A 22,584-nucleotide genomic window follows, 5' to 3' on the forward strand; every position below is an offset into this window, starting at 1 on the left:
CCAAGGATCGTATGTAAACTGGAGTATGGCCCTCACTGGCGACTATCCAAACTTAGTGACATGAAAATGCCAAAACCTTAGCTAACGTGAAAACGTTAGAAACCTTAGGAACGGATGTATGGTACATCTACCATTATACGTAGGATCCTAGGTATAGCCAGTACGATGAGGTTATCAGCCCCTGGAGTGGGTACTGGTCCCAAAGACATGAACTATACCAGGATCATCGTGCGCTACAGGCGAAAACTGGGGACAAGCCCAAGGATAACTGGGGTTGAACCCAAGGATCTGTGATGCTTTTTTGAAGACTATCAACATTGTGCTAAGGATACCTGTACTTATCAGAACTCAAAATCTCATGAGAGAAGGATGAAGGATACATGATCCTTATCCTTAGGTAAAAAAAAGAAAATGGAATAGTTTAGGATTAGGACTTTACCAGAGTAAGGATCATTGGTATCACTGGGATCCTTCGAGGATGCTTTCAATGTAAGGATCATATGTGCCAGGAGGATCCTGTTCACATGAAATATTTCTTTAAGTGAACAGCATTCCAGGCTCTTGGTAACAAATTTCCTTCCATGGTTAGCAATCTATATGCCCCCTTTCCTGCTTCAGCTTCAATCAAGTAAGGGCCTTCCCACTTTGGTGCTAATTTCCCGTCAGCAGGATTGATGGTATTTTGGAATGCTTTTCTCAATACCATATCCCCTACTTGGAATTTCCTTATTCTGACATTTTTGTTGTAAGCACCAGCCATTCTTTGTTGGTAGCTCGCCATCCTTATCCTAGCTAGATCCCTGATTTCTTCAATAGTATCTAAGTCTTGAGCCAGGTTTGCATCATTTTCCTCAGGATCACGGGTACTTGTTCTAGCAGTTGGAACTACCATCTCTGTTGGGATCACTGATTCTGCCCCAAACACCAAAGAGAAGGGTGTTTGACCAGTAGCATTCTTGGGAGTTGTCCTATCAGCCCAAAGCACATAAGGCAATTCCTCTGCCCATTTTCCCTTCTTGGATCCAAGTTTCTTCTTCAGATTGTTGATGATGATCTTGTTGGATGATTCTGCCTGACCATTGGCTTGTGGGTGGATTGGTGTTGATGTTATCATCTTAATCCCCCAACTATCACAAAAGTTAGTAGTCCTGCTCCCAATAAATTGGGAACCATTATCACATACAATTTCAGAAGGAATGCCAAATCTAGTTATAATGTTTCTCTTAATAAAGGATATAACTTCCTTCTCTCTGACTTGGGCAAAAGCTTCAGCCTCTATCCACTTGGAGAAGTAGTCAGTCATAGCAAGCATGAATACTTTTCCACCAGGTGCCTTAGGGAGCTTGCCAACTATATCCATCCCCCATCTCATGAATGGCCAAGAGGATGGTATAGGATGTAGAAATTCAGCCGGCTGATGAAGGATATTGTTTTGTCTTTGACAAGGATCACACTTCTTAGTATACTCCACAGCATCCCTTTTCATAGTTGGCCAGTAGTATCCTGTCCTTAAGATCCTTGAGAACAATGCCCTGCCCCCAGTGTGGTTGCCACAGTCTCCTTCATGGAAGTCTTTTAAAACTTCTTGAACTTTAGGATCCTCGATACATCTTAAATATGGTCCTGCAAGAGATCGCTTATATAGCACATTATTTAAGATTGTGAATTGAGATACCTTAATCCTGAAAGCCCTAGGATTTTCTCCCATAGGAATCTCCCCGTGTTGTAAGTATCTCATGATTAGTGAGATCCATGATCCTGAATAAGATTGAGTATCCTCACTAGGGATCATTGCAGTATCCTCTTCTATTTCCATGGCCACCTGATTTTCGATAGCAGGAGCCAGGATATGGATGATGGGGATACTTATATCCTCAGGGATCTTCAAAGATGATCCTAGATTGGCCAATGCATCAGCTTCTGTATTTTCCTCCCTTGGTACCTGTGTTAAACTGAAAGAAACAAAGGAGAGTGCCAATTCTTTGACTATCTCTAAATATTTGGTTAGTTTTTCACCTTTAACAGCATAGGATCCATTAAAGTGATTGGTGATTAATAATGAATCCACGTATACCTCAAGATACCTAATCCTCATGTGCTTAGCGATTTGCAAACCAGCGATTAAGGCTTCATATTCAGCCTCATTATTAGTGGCTTGGAACTCACAAGCTATGGAATGGGGTATTATGTCCCCCTGTGGCGATTTTAGTAGTATGCCGAGCCCTGTGCCTTTGACATTTGAGGATCCATCAGTATGTCGTATCCAAGGATCCTTAGTTTCATCCAGCTGCTGGACTTCCAATTCGGCTTCCTTTTGTAAATCACTACTGAAATCAGCCACAAAGTCTGCTAATGCCTGGGATTTGATGGCTGTTCTGGGTTCATATCTTATATCATGGGCACTAAGCTTTACTGCCCACTTAGCCATTCTTCCGGACATCTCTGCTTTCCTGAGGACATTCTTAGTTGGAAAATTAGTTCTAACAACAATAACATGTGTTTCAAAATAATGTCTTAGTTTAGTAGATGCCATAATTAATGCAAGGATAAGTTTTTCAAGGTGTGAATACCTGGATTCAGCATCAAGTAAACTCTTACTTACATAATAGACAGGATATTGTGTACCTTCATGATCCTTAACAAGGACTGCACTTACTGCTTTTGAGGATACCGCAAGGTATAAGGATAACACATCTCCTTTTTCTGGTTTCATCAATGCTGGTGCTGAAGACATGTATTCTTTTAGGGCTTGTAAAGCATTCTCATGCTTTTCAGTCCATTCGAATTTCTTGTTCTTTCTTAGGATATCATAGAATTCTTTGCACCTTTCTGAGGATTTGGATATGAATCTGTTTAGGGCTGCTATCCTGCCTGTTAGCCGTTGCACATCCTTAGCGTTGGCAGGGGATTTGATATTCACCAATGCTTTGATTTGTTCCGGGCTTGCTTCAATGCCCCTCTGAGTTACCATATATCCTAAGAATTTGCCTGCTTTAACACCGAAGTGACATTTTGAAGGATTAAGCTTCATGTTATAATTATCAAGGATATCAAATGCTTCCTCCAAGTCCCTTAGGTGATCCTCAGCCTTCTTTGACTTTACCACCATATCGTCTATGTATACTTCCATAGTTTATCCAATTTGATCTTTGAACATCATGTTTACCAGTCTTTGATATGTTGCACCTGCATTCCTTAATCCAAACGGCATAGCAATATAACAATATAAACCGGTTGGGGTCATAAAAGCTGTATCCTCTTGGTCAGATGGTTCCATCTGAATTTGTTGGAATCCAGATGATGCATCCATAAAGGTTAACAGTTCATGACCCGCCGTTGCATCCACCATGGAGTCAATGTGGGGTAATGGGAAAGGATCCTTGGGACATGCCTTATTCAAATCAGTGAAATCGACACATACCCTCCACTTTCCGTTTTTCTTTTAAACAACCACATTGGCTAGCCATTTTGGATACTTTACCTCCCTAATCATACCTGCTCGAAGTAATCTTTCTACTTCTTCCTGGATAATGGCATTTCTTTCCGGTGCAAACTTCCTCCGTTTTTGATGGATTGGTTTGATTGACCTGTCAATGCCAAGTTTATGAGTGATAATATCCTTAGATATACCTGTCATATCCTCATGTTTCCATGCAAAGGTAGATTTTCTTCTTTTGAGGAAGGATACTACGTCTTCTTTCATCTTGCCAAGGATCCCTGATCCGATATAGATTTTTGATTCAGGATCATTAGGATCCAAAAGGATTTCGTCCACATCATGTTCTCTCGCCTTCAGGACATTCCTTGGAGGATACTGTAATTGCTATTGCTCCCTTGGCTTCGAGGCTGGTTTTATTGATGAGGTGTAACAATCCTTAGCCTCCTGCTGATCACTGTCGATCTTGATTATTCCCCATGGGCTAGGGAGCTTCACACATTGATGGTAGGTGGATGGGACTGCCTTCATATCGTGTATCCAGGGCCTGCCAAGGATGACATTACAACAAGACAAACAGTCAATAACACAAAATTTTTGATAATTATGTAATCCTTCCACATAGATTGGGAGTTTGATGTCCCCCAGGGTTTTCTTAGTTTCGCCACTAAATCCCACAAGCACGGAGGATCTTGGAGTGATATCTGATTCAGGGATACCCATCTTCTTCAGAACATCAAGTTGGATAATATTCACTGAGCTTCCTCCGTCAATAAGGATCCTGCGGACAAAATGGTTAGAGATAAAGAGAGTGATGACTAGACTATCATGATGAGGATCCTGGATGTTGATTCTATCATCCTCATCAAAGGTTATGATTTTTCCTTCCGAGACACTTGATGTTCGAATAGGTCTTTCTCCGTTATCCATTTTAGCTTCCTTTGCATGCCTTTTAACTGCTGAGAAGGATGTACCACAGATGTCTGATCCTCCAGAAATAAAGTTGATCACTTGTGCATTTGCCGGAGGGGCTGGAGCTTTTTCAGGGATCCTTTCAGGATCCTGAGTCTTTTGCTTTTTTCTTCCCAATAACTCTTTTAAATTTCCCTTGCTTAGCAGATATCCAATTTCCTTTCTTAATGCGATGCACTCTTCAGTTAAATGCCCGAAATCCTCGTGGTATGCACACCACTTTGATTTGTCTTTAATTCCGGCTGGTTTGTCATTTTTTCTGGGCCATCTGGCTTTTTCTCCTAAATTCTGCATTGCAAGGATTGGTTCATGATTATCAACGAAAAACAATATTCAGAAATCGGAGGATAATCCTCATCATCCTCTTCTTGGTTAACAGCATGCAGGTTCTGGTTGTCATTTCTATTGTAGGATTTGAATCTGTTGCTTTTGAAAGAGGATCCTTGCTTTTCTTGTTTTGAGGATCCTACTTGTCTCTCCTGGATCCTCTTGTCATCCTCTAGCCGGATGAACCTGAGTGCACGAGTTCTTACTTCATCTAGGTTCCTGCATGGTGTCATAACAAGATCATCATAGAACAATGAATCCCTAAGCAATCCCATTTTGAAGGCCTCAACAGCTGTGGCCATATCCAAGTTGGGAATGTCCAAGGATTCTTTACTGAATTTGGTTATATAATCCCTTAATGATTCATTATGACCCTGAGTTACCCTATATAAATCACTAGTTAATCGTTCAAATTTTCTACTACAAGAAAATTGGTTATTGAATAAGTTAACTAAATTAGCAAATGAAGTAATAGAGTAAGGGGGAAGACTTAGCAGCCATTTAAGAGTTGATCCAGTAAGAGTGGATCCAAATCCTTTGCATAGGCATGCTTCCATTAGCTTTTCTGGAATTGGATTGATCTCCATCCTTTCCCTGTATTGTGCTATGTGTTCCTCAGGATCCATGTACCATCATACAGCTTCATAGTAGGGATATGGAATCTTTTGGGTATCTCAGCATCACAGATTGGTGGTGCAAAACGAGATACCTTATGGCTTCCATCTGCAATCTCCGGGATAGGTTTGACTACCCCTGGAACACTTGATATCATATCCTTCAGTTTTTGTAGCTCTCTGGCCATAGCATGATTGATACCTGTATCCTGCATGAATCCATGGTTAGTGGTATAAGAATTATTAAAAGTGTTACCTCCCATTGGGTTCAAATTAGGAACGTTGGATGTGAATCCTTGTTGCAGGGATTCTGGGATGATGGAGGGACCAGTGGAAGCAATGGTTTGCATTGGAATAAAATCTCCTTGATGAACATCTGGACTTCCTGTTTGCAAATTCTTCAAGGATCCTGGTATCTGAGGGGATCCTTGAACCTGGGAAGATCCTGGAACAAAGGAGGATCCTTGAACCTGAGATGATCCTGGAACAAAGGAGGATCCTTGAACCTGGGATGATCCTGGAACAAAGGAGGATCCTTGAACCTGGGATGATCCTGGAACAAAGGAGGATCCTTAAACCTGGGATGATCCTGGAACAAAGGAGGATCCTAAGCTCATGAAGGATCCCATATGCTGAGTGTAGGATCCTGCCGGTCGGAAATATGATCCTGACGCCTGAGTCACTACTGCTGGGCCGAAATGCACTCCTCTTGATCCACACGTGTGTTGAACGTCTGAGACTTCTGATGGCTGAGAAGTAATCATCGGGGTATCAAAATTCAAAGATTTGGGCATTAGTGGGGAATGATCCTCTGCCGTTTTCTTTTGCCTTTTGAGATCTCCGATTTCCCTGAGGATCCTGTCATTAGTTTCATCCTGTTGCTGCATACGATCCCTCATCTGCAAAATCAAAGTAAATATATCACTAGTACTGGGAATAGAAGAAGTTAGAGCAGAAGATGATGGTTTAGAGGAGATAGGAGTTGGTCTCTTCTCAGCATTTTTCTGAGATCCAGCTGGTGGTGGAGGCAAAGATGGAATGCCATTAGATGAATTGACTACAGACATCGCTGTGGAAGTATTCTTCAATGATGAAGCCATGCAACACTTCCGGAATGATCACCAACAGAAAAACTTTCTTTTGAATGAAGCGCCAATTGCCCCACGGTGGGCGCCAAACTGTTTTGGTCAAAAATCACTTAAGGATAATGCAACCAAACTTTATGTAAACGGGGAATGATGCTTGGTATGATGAACAAAGTGAAGAATCACTTAAATGTAAAATGCACAAGTGACACAAGGATTTATACGAGGAAAAAGCCCTTGATCAATGATCTCCGGCATAAAAAACCTCAGGTGATGGAAACTACCGATCACCAAACTTCAATATAACAAATGATGGTTACAACTTTGGATGGTAACGAGCTAGGTACAAGGATTACTATAGTATCGTGTGCTAAAGCGTGTGAGAAATGTGTTGTGTCTTCCGAATGGTGAAGAGTGCTACTTATACAAGTGTGTGTGGTCATATTTTAGGTAAATAACCTAACTATTAGCTCGTTACCCCTTCAAGAATAGAAGTAAATTTAGCCTAAATTATCGCCCTTAAATTGTGCTGAGTTTCCATATTGCCCACAACGTCAATCTTTGATTATGCATATGCCAAAGTAGCGTGACAGGTTCCTTGTTTACGTTGTTAAGAGCGGATCCTACTCGAAATTCCTGCAAGACAACATTAAATTCAAAGAGAACAATCGTTAGTATGAGGATCCCTAGGTTGCTCCGTGATCCTGATCCTGGAACTCTTCTAAGGATCACTATCAGCCAAAGAAACAAGGATCACTGATTAGGATCACGTGTAAGGATCACATGTAAGGATCATAGGTCATAAAAATCCAGCCCTAACAATACCTGCTCGTAATAATCTTTCTACCTCTTCCTGGATAATGGCATTTCTTTCTGGTGCAAACTTCCTCCTTTTTTGATGGATCGATTTTACTGACCTGTCAATGCCAAGTTTATGAGTGATAATATCCTTAGATATACCTGTCATATCCTCATGTTTCCATGCAAAGGTAGATTTTCTTCTTTTGAGGAAGGATACTATGTCTTCTTTCATTTTATCAAGGATCCCTGATCCGATGTAGATCTTGGATTCAGGATCATCAGGATCCAAGAGGATTTCGTCCACATCCTGCTCTCTTGCCTCCAAGACACCCCTTGGAGGATACTTTAATTGCTATTGCTCCCTTGATTTTGAGGCCGGTTTCATTGATGAGGTGTAACAATCCTTAGCCTCCTGTTGATCACTATCGATCTTGATTATTCCCCATGGGCTAGGGAGCTTCACACACTGATGGTAGGTGGATGGGACTGCCTTCATATCGTGTATCCAGGGCCTGCCAAGGATAACATTACAACAAGACAAACAGTCAATAACACAAAATTTTTGATAATTATGTAATCCTTCCACATAAATTGGAAGTTGATGTCCCCCAGGGTTTTCTTAGTTTCGCCACTAAATCCTACAAGCACGGAGGATCTTGGTGTGATATCTGATTCAGGGATACCCATTTTCTTCAGAACATCAAGCTGGATAATGTTTACTGAGCTTCCTCCGTCAATAAGGATCCTGCGGACAAAGTGGTTAGAAATAAAAAGAGTAATGACCAAACTATCATGATGAGGATCCTGGATGTCAACTCGATCATCCTCATCAAAGGTTATAATTTTTCCTTCCGAGACACTTGATGTTCGTATAGGTCTTTCTCCGTTATCCATTTTAGCTTCCTTTGCATGCCTTTTAGCTGCTGAGAAGGATGTACCACAGATGTCTGATCCTCTAGAAATAAAGTTGATCACTTGTGCATCTGCCGGAGGAGCTGGAGCTTTCTCAGGGATCCTTTCAGGATCCTGAGTCCTTTGCTTTTTTCTTCCCAACAACTCTTTTAGATGCCCCTTGCTTAGCAGATATCCAATTTCCTTTCTTAATGCGATGCATTCTTCGGTTAAATGCCCAAAATCCTCGTGGTATGCACACCACTTTGATTTGTCTTTAGTTCCGGTTGGTTTGTCATTTTTTCTGGGCCATCTAGCTTTTTCCCCTAGATTTTGCATTGCAAGGATCAGTTCATGATTATCAATGGAAAAGCAATATTCAGAAATCGGAGGATAATCCTCATCATCCTCTTCTTGGTCAACAGCATGCACGTTCTGGTTGTCGGTTCTATTGTAGGATTTGAATTTGTTGCTCTTGAAAGAGGATCCTTGTTTTTCTTGTTTTGAGGATCCTACTTGTCTCTCCTGGATCCTCTTGTCATCCTCTAGCCGGATGAACCTGAGTGCCCGAGTTCTTACTTCGTCTAGGTTCCTGCATGGTGTCATAACAAGATCATCATAGAACAATGAATCCTTAAGCAATCCCATCTTGAAGGCCTCAACAGCTGTGGCCACATCCAAGTTAGGAATGTCCAAGGATTCTTTACTAAATTTGGTTATATAATCCCTTAATGATTCATTATGACCCTGAGTTATCCTATATAAATCACTAGTCAATCGTTCAAATTTTCTGCTACAAGAAAATTGATTATTGAATAAGTTAACTAAATTAGCAAACGAAGTAATAGAGTATGGGGGAAGACTTAGCAGCCATTTAAGAGCTGATCCAGTAAGAGTGGATCCAAATCCCTTGCACAGGCATGCTTCCTTTAACCTTTCTGGAATAGGATTGATCTCCATCCTCTCCCTGTATTGTGCTATGTGTTCCTCAGGATCCGTTGTACCATCATACAGCTTCATAGTAGGGATATGGAATCTTTTGGGTATCTCAGCATCACAAATTGGTGGTGCAAAACGAGATACCTTATGGCTTCCATCTGCAATCTCCAGGATAGGTTTGACTACCCCTGGAACACTTGATATCATATCCTTCAGTTTTTGTAGTTCTCTGGCCATAGCATGATTGATACCTGTATCCTGCATGAATCCATGGTTAGTGGTAAGAGAATTATTAAAAGTGTTACCTCCCATCGGGTTCAACTTTGGAACATTGGATGTGAATCCATATTGCTGGGATTCTGGGATGAGGGAGGGGCCATTGGAAGCAATGGTTTGCATCGGAATAAAATCTCCTTGATGGACATCTGGACTTCCTGTTTGCAAATTCTTCAAGGATCCTGGTATCTGAAGGGATCCCTGAACATGGGATGATCCTGGAACGAAGGAGGATCCTTGAACCTGGGATGATCCTGGAACGAAGGAGAATCCTTGAACCTGGGATGATCCTGGAACGAAGGAGGATCCTGAGTTCATGAAGGATCCCATATGCTGAGTATAGGATCCTGCCGGTTGGAAATATGATCCTGATGCCTGAGTCACTGCTGTTGGGCCGAAATGCGCTCCTCTTAATCCACCCATATGTTGAATGTCTGAGGCCTCTGATGGCTGAGAAGTAATCATCGGAGTATCAAAATTCAAAGATTTGGGCATTAGTGGGGAATGATCCTCTGCCGTTTTCTTTTGCCTTTTGAGATCTCCGATTTCCTTGAGGATCCTGTCATTAGTTTCATCCTGCTGCTGCATACGATCCCTCATCTGCAAAATTAAAGTAAATATATCACTAGTTCTGGGAACATAAGAAGTTAGAGCAGAAGATGATGGTTTAGAGGAGATAGGAGTTGGTCTCTTCTCAGCATTTTTCTGAGATCCAGCTGGTGGTGGAGGCAAAGGTGGAATGCCATTAGATGAATTGACTGCAGACATCGTTGTGGAAGTATTTTTCAATGATGAAGCCATGCAACACTTCCGGAATGATTAGCAACAGAAAATTTTTTTTTTATGAATGAAGCACCAATTGCCCCACGGTGGGCGCCAAACTGTTTTGGTCAAAAATCACACAAGGATAATGCAACCAAACTCTTTGTAAACGGGGAATGATGCTTGGTATGATGAACAAAGATAAGGATCACTATAATGAAAATTGCACAAGTGACACAAGGATTTATACGAGGAAAAAGCCCTTGATCAATGAATGATCTCCGGCATAAAAAACCTCGGGTGATGGAAACTACCGATCACCAAACTTCAATATAACAAATAATGGTTACAACTTCGGATGGTAACGAGCTAGGTACAAGGATCACTATAGTATCGTATGCTAGAACGTGTGAGAAATGTGTTGTGTCTTCCGAATGTTCAAGAGTGCCATTTATACAAGTATGTGTGGTTCTATTTTAGGCAAATCACCTAACTACTAGCTCGTTACCCCTTTAGAAATAGAAGTAAATTTAGCCTAAATAATCACCCTTGAATTGTGCTGAGTTTCCATATTCTTTATAACGTCCATCTTTGATTATGCATGTGCGAGATTAGCATGACAGATTCCTTGTTTACGTTGCTAAGACCAGATCCAGCTCGTAATTCCTGCAAGATAACATTAAGTCCAAAGAGAACAGTCGTTAGTATGAGGATCCTTAGGATGATCCGTGATCCTGATCCTGGAGCTCCTCGGAGGATCACTATCTGCCAAAGAAGCAAGGATCACTTGTTAGGATCACATGTAAGGATCATAGGTCATAAAAATCCAGCCCTAACATAAACAGTCTCAGAAAGATCCCCATGTAAAAAGGCATTGTTGACATCAACCTGACGAATAGACCATCCCCTAGAGAAGGCGATTGAAAGAACAAGACGAATAGTAGTAGGCTAGGCCACAAGACTAAAAGTCTCAGTGTTGTCAATGCCCTCAGTCTAATGAAAGCCCTTGGTAACAAGTCGGGCTTTATAGCGACTCACCGATCCATCAGGATTATGCTTAATCATGTAGACCCACTTACAACCAACAATGTTGGCATCAGTGGGAGCTTGAACTGTTAGGGGAGGATTTCCTAATGACCTGTGATCCTCATGTGTTATCCTGTTTAGTGATCCTTACTTATGTGACAGATAGTGATCCTCAGAAGTGCTTCAGGATCAGGATCATGGATCATCCTAAGGATCCTTATACTAACGATTGTTCACTTTGAATTCGGAATTGTTTTGCAGGAGTAACAACTTGGACTTAGTCTTGGCAACGTCCCTGAAGAATATTCCACGGTTATTCCGCACGTGCTTGACTGAAAATGGACGTTATGGAGTCGTGGGAAGGATTGCAAAAATTGCGGGATGTTAGTTAGCATAGTTAACTTCTATTTTTAAAGGGGTAGCGAGCTAGTTTTAGAACACTTGGCTAATTTTGGCTACACACACTCGTACAACTGCACTCAACAGCTTACGGCAAAACACTTAGCAATTTTCACACATTTCTACACGATACACTATAGTGATCCTTGTACCTAGCTCGCTATCATCCAAAGTTGTAAAGAATTATTGTTTAATTTGAGTTGGTGATCGGTAGTTTCCATCACCCGAGGTTTTTTATACCGGAGATCATTCATTGATCAAGGGCTTTTTCCTCGTATAAATCTGTGTGTCACTTGTGCAATACTTTTCTAAGTGATCCTCATTGTTGTTTACCAATTCAAGCATCATACCCCATAACAGAGAGTTTGGTTGCATTATCCTTGTCTGATTTTTGACCAAGACAGTTTGGCGCCCACCGTGGGGCAATTGGTGCTTCATTCATAAAGATTCTCATTCTCGTGATCATTTCGGTTCATTGCATCCAAGCAGATGGCTTCATCATCAAACAATACTTCTACTGCGATGTCTACAGTCAATTCATCTCAGGGCATTCCACCTTTGCCTCCACCACCTTCTGGACCTTAGAAAAATGCCGAGAAGAAACCAACTCCCATTTTCTCAAAACCTCCAACTTCCTCTGCCTCTTATACTCCTACTACTAGTGACATGTTTACTCTAATTTTGCAGATGAAGGAGCATATACAGCAGCAGGATAAGACCAACGAAAGGATTCTTAAAGAAATTGGAGACCTCAAGAAACAAAAGAGATCGGCAGAAGATCATTCCCTACTGATGCCCAGATCTTTGAATTTCGATACTCCGGTTGTATCTTCTCAGCCTTCAGTGGTTCCAGATGTTCAATATGTGGGAGGACCAAAAGGAGTACACTATGGATCATCAGCAATGACTCAGGCATCAGGTTCATACTTCCAGCCAGCAGGATCCCATCCTCGGCGTATAGGATCCTTCGCAAGCTCAGGAGGATACCCAGGAGCGCAGCAGATTCAAGGGTTCTGGCCATTCCAAGGATCCTCGCAGGTTCAAGGATCCTCCTATGTCCCAGGATCCTCGCAGGTTCAAGGATCCTCTTATGTTCCAGGATCCTCTCAGGTTCAAGGATCCTCTCATGTTCCAGGATCCTCTCAGGTTCAAAGATCCTTCTATGTCCCAGGATCCTCGCAGGTCCAAGGATCCTCTCAGTTTCATGGATCCTTAAGGAGTTTGCAATCAGGGAGTTCAGATATCCATCTGGGAGATTTTATTCCAATGCAGACCATTGCTTCTACTGGTCCTTCGATCATTCCAGAGTCTCAACAATATGGATTCACATCCACTCTTCCTAATTTGAACCCAGTGGGAGGTAACACTTTCAATAATTCTTATACCACTAACCATGGCCTCATGCAGGATACAGGTATCAATCATGCCATGGCTAGAGAATTGCAAAAGTTAAAGGATATGATATCAAGTGTCCCAGGAGTGGTCAAGCCTATCCCGGAGATTGTGGATGGGAGCCATAAGATATCGCGTTTTGCACCACCAATCTGTGATGCTGAGATACCCAAGAGGTTCCACGTGCCAACCATGAAGTTGTATGATGGTTCAACAGATCCTGAAGAACACATAGCACAATACAGGGAAAGGATGGAGATCAATCCCATCCCAGAAAGGTTAAAGGAAGCATGTCTGTGCAAGGGATTTGGATCCACTCTTACTGGATCAGCTCTTAAATGGCTGCTAAGTCTTCCCCCTTACTCTATTACCTCATTTGCCAATCTAGTTAACCTATTTAATAATCAGTTTTCTTGTAGTAGAAAATTTGAGCGTTTAACTAGTGATCTGTATAGGATAACCCAGGGTCATAATGAATCATCAAGGGATTATATCACTAAATTTAGTAAAGAATCCTTAGATATTCCTAACCTGGATATAGCTACGGCTGTTGAAGCCTTTAAAATGGGATTGCTTAGGGATTCATTATTCTATGATGATCTTGTTATGACACCATGCAGGAACCTAGATGAGGTAAGAACCCGGGCACTCAGGTTCATCCGGCTAGAGGATGACAAGAGGATCCAGGAGAGATTAGCGGGATCCTCAAAGCAAGAGAAACAAGGATCCTCGTTCAAGAACAACAAGTTCAGATCCTATAACAAATCTGATAACCAGAATGTGCATGCTGTTGATCAAGAAGAGGATCATGAGGATTATCCTCCAATTTCTGAATATTGTTTTTCTGTTGATAACAATGAACTAATCCTTGCGATGCAGAGTTTAGGTGATAAAGCTAGATGGCCCAGGAAAAATGACAGACCAACTGCAACTAAAGATAAGTCAAAGTGGTGTGCATACCATGAAGACTTTGGGCATCTCACAGAAGAATGCATTGAACTGAGAAAAGAAATTGGATACTTGTTGAGCAAGGGCACTTGAAAGAATTATTGGGGAGAAAGAAGTCAAGGACTCAGGATCCTAAAAGGATCCCAGAGAAAGCTCCTGCCCCTCCAGCGGATGCACAAGTTATAAACTTTATTTCTGGAGGATCAGACATTTGTGGAACATCCTTCTCAGCAGCTAAAAGGCATGCAAAGGAAACCAAGATGGATAATGGAGATAGACCCATCCGAACATCCAGTGTCTCCGAAGGAAAAGTCATAACTTTTGATGAGGATGATCGTGTTGACATTCAGGATCCTCATCACGATGGTTTGGTTATCACTCTTTTTATTTCAAACCATTTTGTCCGCAGGATCCTTATAGATGGAGGAAGCTCTGTGAACATTATCCAGCTTGATGTTCATAAGAAGATGAATATTCCTGAATCTGATATCATACCAAGATCCTCTGTGCTCGTGGGATTTAGTGGAGAAACTAAGAATACTCTGGGGGACATAAATCTCCCAATTTATATAGAAGGGTTGCGTTCTTACCAAAAATTTTGTGTTATTGACTATTTATCTTGTTGTAATGTTATCCTTGGCAGGCCTTGGATACATGATATGAAGGCAGTCCCATCCACCTATCATCAATGTGTGAAGCTTCCTAGTCCTTGGGGCATAGTGAAGATTGATAGTGATCAGCAAGAAGCTAAGAACTGCTACACCTCATCAATGAAACCAGCCTCAAAATCAAGGGAGCAATAGCAATTAAAGCATCCTCCAAGGGATGTCTTGGAGGCAAGAGAACAGGATGTAGTGGAAATCCTTATGGATCCTGATGATCCCGAATCCAAAGTTTATATAGGATCAGGGATCCTTGGCGAAATGAGAGAAGACCTAATATCCTTCCTCAAAAGGAGGAAAACTACCTTTGCATGGAAACACGAAGACATGACAGGTATATCTAAAGATATAATCACTCACAAACTTGGCATTGACAGGTCATTCAAACCAATCCATCAAAAGAGGAGGAAGTTTGCACCAGAAAGAAATGCCATTATCTAGGAAGAGGTAGAGAAATTGCTCCAAGCAGGTATGATTAGAGAGGTCAAGTATCCAAGATGGTTGGCCAATGTGGTTGTTGTTCAAAAGAAAAACGGAAAGTGGAGGGTATGTGTCGATTTTACTGATTTAAATAAGGCATGTCCCAAGGATCCTTTCCCATTACCCCACATTGACTCCATGGTGGATGTAACGGCGGGTCATGAACTGTTAACTTTTATGGATGCTTCATCTGGATTTCAGCAAATTCAGATGGAACCATCTGATCAAGAGGATACAGCCTTTATGACTCCCACTGGTATATACTGTTATATTGCTATGCCATTTGGACTAAGGAATGCAGGTGCAACTTATCAAAGGCTGGTGAATATGATGTTCAAGGATCAGATTGGACAAACTATGGAGGTTTACATAGACGATATGGTGGTAAAATCCAAAAAGGCTGAGGATCACCTAAGGGACTTGGAGGAAGCATTCGATATCCTTGACAAATATAACATGAAACTTAATCCTTCAAAATGTCACTTTGGTGTTAAAGCAGGTAAATTCTTAGGATATATGGTGACAAAGAGAGGCATTGAAGCCAGTACAGAACAAATCAAAGCTATAGTGAACATCAAATCTCCTACCAATGCTAAGGATGTCCAGAGGCTAACAGGCAGGATTACAGCTTTGAACAGATTCATATCTAAATCCTCGGAGAAATGTAAAGAGTTCTATGATATCTTGAGGAAGAACAAGAAATTCGAGTGGACTGAGAAGCATGAAAGTGCCTTAAGAGCTCTTAAGGATTACCTATCCTCGGCCCCGGCCTTGATGAAACCAGAAAAAGGGGATGTGTTATCCTTGTATCTAGCGGTATCCTCAAAAGCAGTAAGTGCCGTCCTTGTTAAGGATCACGAAGGTACACAACATCATGTCTATTATGTAAGTAAGAGTTTACTTGATGCTGAATCCAGGTATTCACACCTAGAAAAACTTATCCTTGCATTAATTATGGCATCTACTAAATTAAGACATTATTTTGAAACTCATGCCATTATTGTTAAAACTAATTTTCCAATTAAGAATGTACTCAGGAAACCTGAAATGTCAGGAAGGATGGCTAAGTGGGCAGTGAAGCTCAGTGCATATGATATAAGATATGAGCCCAGGACAGCCATTAAATCCCAAGCATTAGCTGACTTTGTGGTAGATTTCAGTAGTGATTTGCAAAAGGAAGCTGAATTAGAAGTCCAGCAGCTACAAGAGACCAAGGATCCTTGGATACTCTATACTGATGGATCCTCAAATGTCAAAAGCACAGGACTTGGAATACTACTAAAATCGCCACAGGGGGACATAATACCCCACTCTATAGCTTGTGAGTCCCAAACTACTAACAATGAGGCTGAATATAAAGCCTTGATAGCTGGTTTGCAAATTGCTAAGCATATGAGGATCAGGTATCTTGAGGTACATGTAGATTCATTGTTAATCACTAATCACTTTAATGGATCCTATGCTGTTAAAGGTGAAAAGCTAACCAAATATTTGGAGGTAGTCAAAGAGTTGGCACTCTCTTTTGTTTCTTTTAGTTTGACACAGGTACCAAGGGAAGAAAATACAGAAGCTGATGCATTGGCTAATCTAGGATCATCTTTGAAGATCTCGGAGGATATAAGTATCCCCATTATCCATATCCTGGCTCCTGCCATCGAGGATCATGTGGCTATGGAAATAGGAGAGGATACTGCAATTATCCCTAGTGAGGATACTCGATCTCATTCAGGATCATGGATCCTCCCAATCATGAGATACTTACAACATGGAGAGATTCCTACAGGAGAAAACCCTAGGGCTTTCAAAATTAAGGTATCTCAATTCATAATCTTAAATAATATGTTGTATAAACGATCTCTTGCAGGACCATATTTAAGATGCATTGAGGATCCTGAAATCCAAGAAGTTTTAAAAGACTTCTATGAATGAGATTGTGGAAACCACACTGGGGGCAGGGCATTATTCTCAAGGATCCTGAGGACAGGATACTATTGGCCAACTATGAAGAGAGATGCTGTGGAGTATGCTAAGAAGTGTGATCCTTGTCAGAGACACAGCAATATCCTTCATCAACCAGCTGAATTTTTGCATCCTATATCCTCCTCTTGGCCATTTATGAGATGGGGTATGGATATAGTTGGTAAGCTCCCTAAGGCACCTGGTGGAAAAGTGTTCATGTTTGCTATGACTGATTACTTCTCCAAGTGGATAGAGGCTGAAGCTTTTGCCCAAGTCAGAGAAAAGGAAGTTATATCCTTCATTAAAAGAAATATTATAACTAGATTTGGTATTCCTTCTGAAATTATATCTGATAATGGTTCCCAATTTATTGGAGGCAGAACTACTAACTTTTGTGACACTTGGGAGATTAAGATGATAACATCAACACCAGTCCACCCACAAGCTAATGGTCAGGGAGAATCATCCAATAAGATCATCATCAATAATTTGAAGAAGAAGCTTGGATCCAAGAAAGGGAAATGGGCAGAAGAGTTACCTTATGTGCTTTGGGCTGATAGGACAACCCCCAAGAATGCTACAGGCCAGACTCCATTCTCTTTGGTATTTGGGGCAGAATCAGTGATCCCTATAGAAATGGTGGTCCCAACTGCTAGAACAAGTATTCGTGATCCTAAGGAAAATGATGAGAACTTGGTTCAAGAACAGGATACTATAGAAGAAATAAGGGATCTGGCTAGGATAAGGATGGCCAGTTATCAACAAAGAATGGCTGGTGCTTACAACAAAAATGTCAGGATAAGGAAGTTCCAAGTTGGTGATATGGTACTAAGGAAAGCATTTCAGAATACCACCAATCCTGCTGATGGAAAGCTGGCACCAAAGTGGGAAGGACTTTACTTGATTGAAGCTGAGGCAGGAAAGGGGGTATATCGATTGCTAACAATGGAAGGTGATTTGCTACCTAGAGCCTGGAATGCTGTCCATTTGAAGAAATACTTCATGTGAGCAGAACCCGTGATCCTCACATCATAAGTATCCTTGAAGGATCCTTAGAACACAGATGATCCTTACTTCGGTAACATTCTAATCTCAAACTATTTCATTTCCTTACTTTCTCACATAAGGATAAGGATCCTGCATCCTTTATCCACCTCTCACGTGATTCTGAGTTTTGAAAGTTCAGGTATCCTTACTTAGCAAAAGAATGGTTATCCACAAAAGCAACCAGTTACTTGGGTTTGACCCCAGTTATTTGGGCTTGACCCCAGTTCCGCCTGTAGCGCATGATGATCCTGGTATAGTTCATGGCAGTGGGACCAGTACTCGCTTTAGGGGCTGATAAATCCATTGTACTGGCTATACCTAGGATCCTACGTATAATGGTAGACGTACCATACATCCGTTCCTAAGGTTTCTAACGTTTTCACGTTAGCTAAGGTTTTGGCATTTTCATGCCACTAAGTTTGGATAGTCGCCAGTTAGGGCCACACTCCAGTTTACACACGATCCTTGGGCTTGTCCCCAGTTATCCTTGGGCTTGTCCCTAGTTGCTAACTTTTATCTTATATTGGCTTAGTCCCAAATTATATTCTATTTCAGGTCTTTGAAGTTAAACAACCAAGGATCCTTGATCCTTACTTCTTACTAAAGTTTGCCTTATACTTATCCTGGCTATGGTATTAAGGACTAGGATCCTAACTTGGATCCTCAGGTATGATCCTTAACTATTTTAATTTTGTTCGTTGTTTATTAGAATAACCCTTGTACTTTGACAACTGAACTTATGATCCTTAAAACATATTACTTTTTGGAATTTTTCAACTATAGGATATTTGATCCTGGATCATATCCTAAATATTTTCTATCTAATTCGTTCAGCTTTTCTTATTTAGACAAGTATATATCAAAACAATTGAAAATTAAAAGGATATACAAGGATAACAACACATGATAAGCCAAAAAAGATTAAAGTTATTTTATTAACAAAAGATTAACCATCAAAAGTTGTCAAAATTGCCAACCCACGTTTCTACCAGCAAAACGTGGCCCGTCCACATAGGTTGGCAATGGGTGTCCATTGTTTGTGAGGTCTTAGCATGCAGGAAATAAGAGGCGGCAGGATCACAATGGCTTCATCCCCCAAACAGAGGATCCCTCCACCATTTGTAATCCTACCTATTGTCCAAAGGATCCTAGATCCTTAACCCTAAAGCTATTGTTCAAGTACAAACCAACAATTGTTCAACAAAACTACCATCAAAACTAAAAAATTGGGCTCCGGCTATGTCTAGAAGTGTCCATCATTGCCCAATCATACAGCCTACACCTTCGCTGCATCACCACCTCCAACTCCACTAGCTTCACCACCATGATCCTTGCCACTGCTTCCATCCTCGATCGTCAGGATCTCCTAAGCCTCCTCCTCATCATCCAGCTCAGCCTGCCTTGCCTTCCAGCCTTCCACATCCCAGGTGCTCCTATCGAAGTCGGGATCCTGAGCTTCCAAGGCCATCTGCAGTTTGGTCTTATACATCGCTATGGCAGTAGAGACTTTGGCATCCTGGGTGATCTCATGCTTCTCGTAGTCAGCATTAATTAGCACCTTGGCCGTCTCATTTTTGGCATTCTGGAGGTCTTTTTGGAGGTCGGCAATCTTGAGATCCTTGAGCAGTGCAACTTGTTGGAGGTCAGCAATCTTCCTATCCTGCTCCTCAACGTTCCCCACATAATCTTCAATCTCAGCAAATTTCTGCAAAGAGGATAAAGAACAGTTCAAGACCAGGTGATCCTCAAACAAGCAGGATATATAAACAGGGACAGTGATCCTTACATTGTTGAAGTACTCGAGGAATTGGTGGCGGATCAGGTACAGACCTTGTAGATCCTCAGCTTCAGAGGCTTTTCTTTTCTTGCCTCCCCTTCCTTTGGAGGGTGCCTTGGGGATTGAAGCAGTTGGGCTAGCAGGAAGCTTTTTCTTGGAGGATCGCACGTTATCCAGATCGGTCACACTGAACTTGGAAGCAGATTTGGAAGCTTTTCCTGCACCTGCACAATCAAAGCAAGATAGGTATCCTTATCCTACTTCTATTTAACTATTTATTTAAATTTTTAAACAGGATACTTACTTGACATGGTGACTGAGCCTGAGGATACCTCTTGTGAATCCTGGGTGATTGTCTTGAATGATCTTGTTTCAGGACCGAGTCTTCTAAAAGCAGCGAGTCTTTCCTCAGTGACAGGAGATGCTATGAGGTGTGAGACAGTAACAGCTGCACAACAAAAAACAAAAGGGTGTCAGTGATCCTTATACAAATAGAAGACTGTCTGGTGATCCTTCTCAGGATCCTCTATCCTACCATGGGTGGCCCATTTTCTTGGTAGATCCTTTCCATTGGGATAGAATCTCTTTGGACGAAGAAGCAACGCCGTTTCCAGTTGGTGTCGTTCTTGGTGGCTTTAAAAATTGGATGTTCTTCACCAGGCTTACGTTTGAACAAGTACCGGTGGGATCCAAAGGTAGTGAGATCATACATCTCGGCCAACTCTGACATTCCTAGGTCAATCCCCTCCTGCTCAATGATCCTCTCAAGGGTATGTAAAACCCTCCAGATCATTGGCATGGCTTGGATATAAGAAATGCCAGTAAGAGAGAAGAAGGATTGGGTGAAGGCCGGAAAAGGATAGGTATAGCCTATGGTGAATGGTGTAACAGGAAAGGCAACCCAATTTTCAGAAACATGATCACTCAGAGCAGTGGGATCAAAGGATTTAAATACGGTGTTCGCTGGGAAGCAATAGCGGATTCTATCGATCTGTGGATTAGTGAAACAACAGCGTTCTTTTGCGGAATCTTTGATGATTCCTTGACTTTTCAGAGGGCTGTTTTTCTGGTGATCCTTAACGGGAGAGTTCCGGAGCAACATTTTCGGCAAGATGATGATGAAAGAAGTAAAACAGAGTAAGAGAAGGAAGAAGAGGAAAAGAGAATACCTGATTGATCTTCGGATGAGAATATAAAGGGAGTTTCTCTAAGATTTAAATGCAAATTGATCCTATCTCTAACTCATATTTATAATCATGATCTTGCAGGGTAGTCACTTCTGTGACGTCAGGATTGCAACGGATAGTTCGATTTAAACGGCTATATATCCGTTAGTTAGTTGCGGATAAGATCAACAAAATATAACTCATTTATTTTACATAATTACTCTTTATATTTTGGGGGCAATTGTTAGGGGAGGATTTCCTAATGACCTGTGATCCTCATGTGTTATCCTGTTTAGTGATCCTTACTTCTGTGACAGATAGTGATCCTCGGAAGTGCTTCAGGAACAGGATCATGGATCATCGTAAGGATCCTTATACTAACGATTGTTCACTTTGAATTCGGTATTGTTTTGCAGGAGTAACAACTTGGACTTAGTCTTGGCAACGTCCCTGAAGAATATTCCACGGTTATTCCGCACGTGCTTGACTGAAAATGGACGTTATGGAGTCGTGGGAAGGCTTGCATGAATTGCGGGATGTTAGTTAGCATAGTTAACTTCTATTTTTAAAGGGGTAGCGAGCTAGTTTTAGAACACTTGGCTAATTTTGGCTACACACACTCGAACAACTGCACTCAACAGCTTACGGCAAAACACTTAGAAATTTTCACACATTTCTACACGATACACTATAGTGATCCTTGTACCTAGCTCGCTATCATCCAAAGTTGTAAAGAATTATTGTTTAATTTGAGTTGGTGATCGGTAGTTTCCATCACCCGAGGTTTTTTATGCCGGAGATCATTTGTAACATTTGTGCTTGTAATCATTGTGAACAGTTCAATTATCAATAAAACAATGTTATTTGATGCCAATGTTTGTTTGGTTGTGTTTTACATTTTTCATGTTTTGACTTTTGTTTAATTTCGAACTCTACATCGCTTTCTGGAGAGTTATACGCTAACTAGTACTTAAACGTACTCGGTTTAATGCGACAAATACTCTGGAACATCAACATATACTCAACATACCTTAAATAACCTTTACATAACTTAGAAATAAGTTTTGAAGGCTTTGGTATAGCAAAAACAAGTTAATTCGTTTACAGGGACTAAAATTGACAAACTGCGAAAGTATGCCAATTTGAACTGTAACAAACATTCCGGAACATGTCCATAAGTTAAACATACCATAAATATCCTTTACATAGCTTAGAAATAGGCTTTGAGGGGTTTGGTATGCAAAAACAAACTTTTGGATCATTCAGGGGCTAAAAGTGTCAAAAAGTGCACAAGTTTGCACTTTTGCGCATAACTTACGTTCTGAATACATCCGGACATCCAAAAATTTATGTAAGCATCCTAATATTATGCCTTAGTGTTTGGCATGAGAAAAATCCATTCGTCGCGTCATTTGGTTCGTCTTTCGCGCTTATGCGCATTCCGTCGTAATTAAGCGAACATCGCGATCGTACAGCCAAACGAACCGACATCCAGAACATTTTTGAGCATGTTTCATGTCCACAATGTTTAGGCATCATTTTAGGGCCTTAAAGTTGGATTTACGGGCCTTAGAAGTGTCAGAAATAGCTTAAACACGCAACAGGGACCAAATATGTAAATTCTG

The 22,584-nt window shown here is 41.2% G+C and overlaps 1 protein-coding gene across 1 annotated transcript in view; it reads right to left on the reverse strand.

Annotated features, from left to right (window-relative positions):
• Positions 1–18,927: 18,927 nt before the first annotated feature.
• LOC118488893 overlaps positions 18,928–22,584 on the reverse strand; it is a 29,542-nt gene continuing 25,885 nt past the window's right edge. The window contains exons 2-3 of the mRNA XM_035986309.1: positions 19,803–20,017; positions 18,928–19,721 (exon numbers count right to left, since the gene is read on the reverse strand). Of these exons, the coding sequence (XP_035842202.1) occupies positions 19,383–19,721; positions 19,803–20,017 (554 nt within the window). The 3' untranslated portion in view covers positions 18,928–19,382. The remainder of the gene's footprint in view (positions 19,722–19,802; positions 20,018–22,584) is intronic.

This window comes from Helianthus annuus, chromosome 17 (genome assembly GCF_002127325.2).
Source record: "Helianthus annuus cultivar XRQ/B chromosome 17, HanXRQr2.0-SUNRISE, whole genome shotgun sequence".
Taxonomy (NCBI): Eukaryota; Viridiplantae; Streptophyta; class Magnoliopsida; order Asterales; family Asteraceae; genus Helianthus; species Helianthus annuus.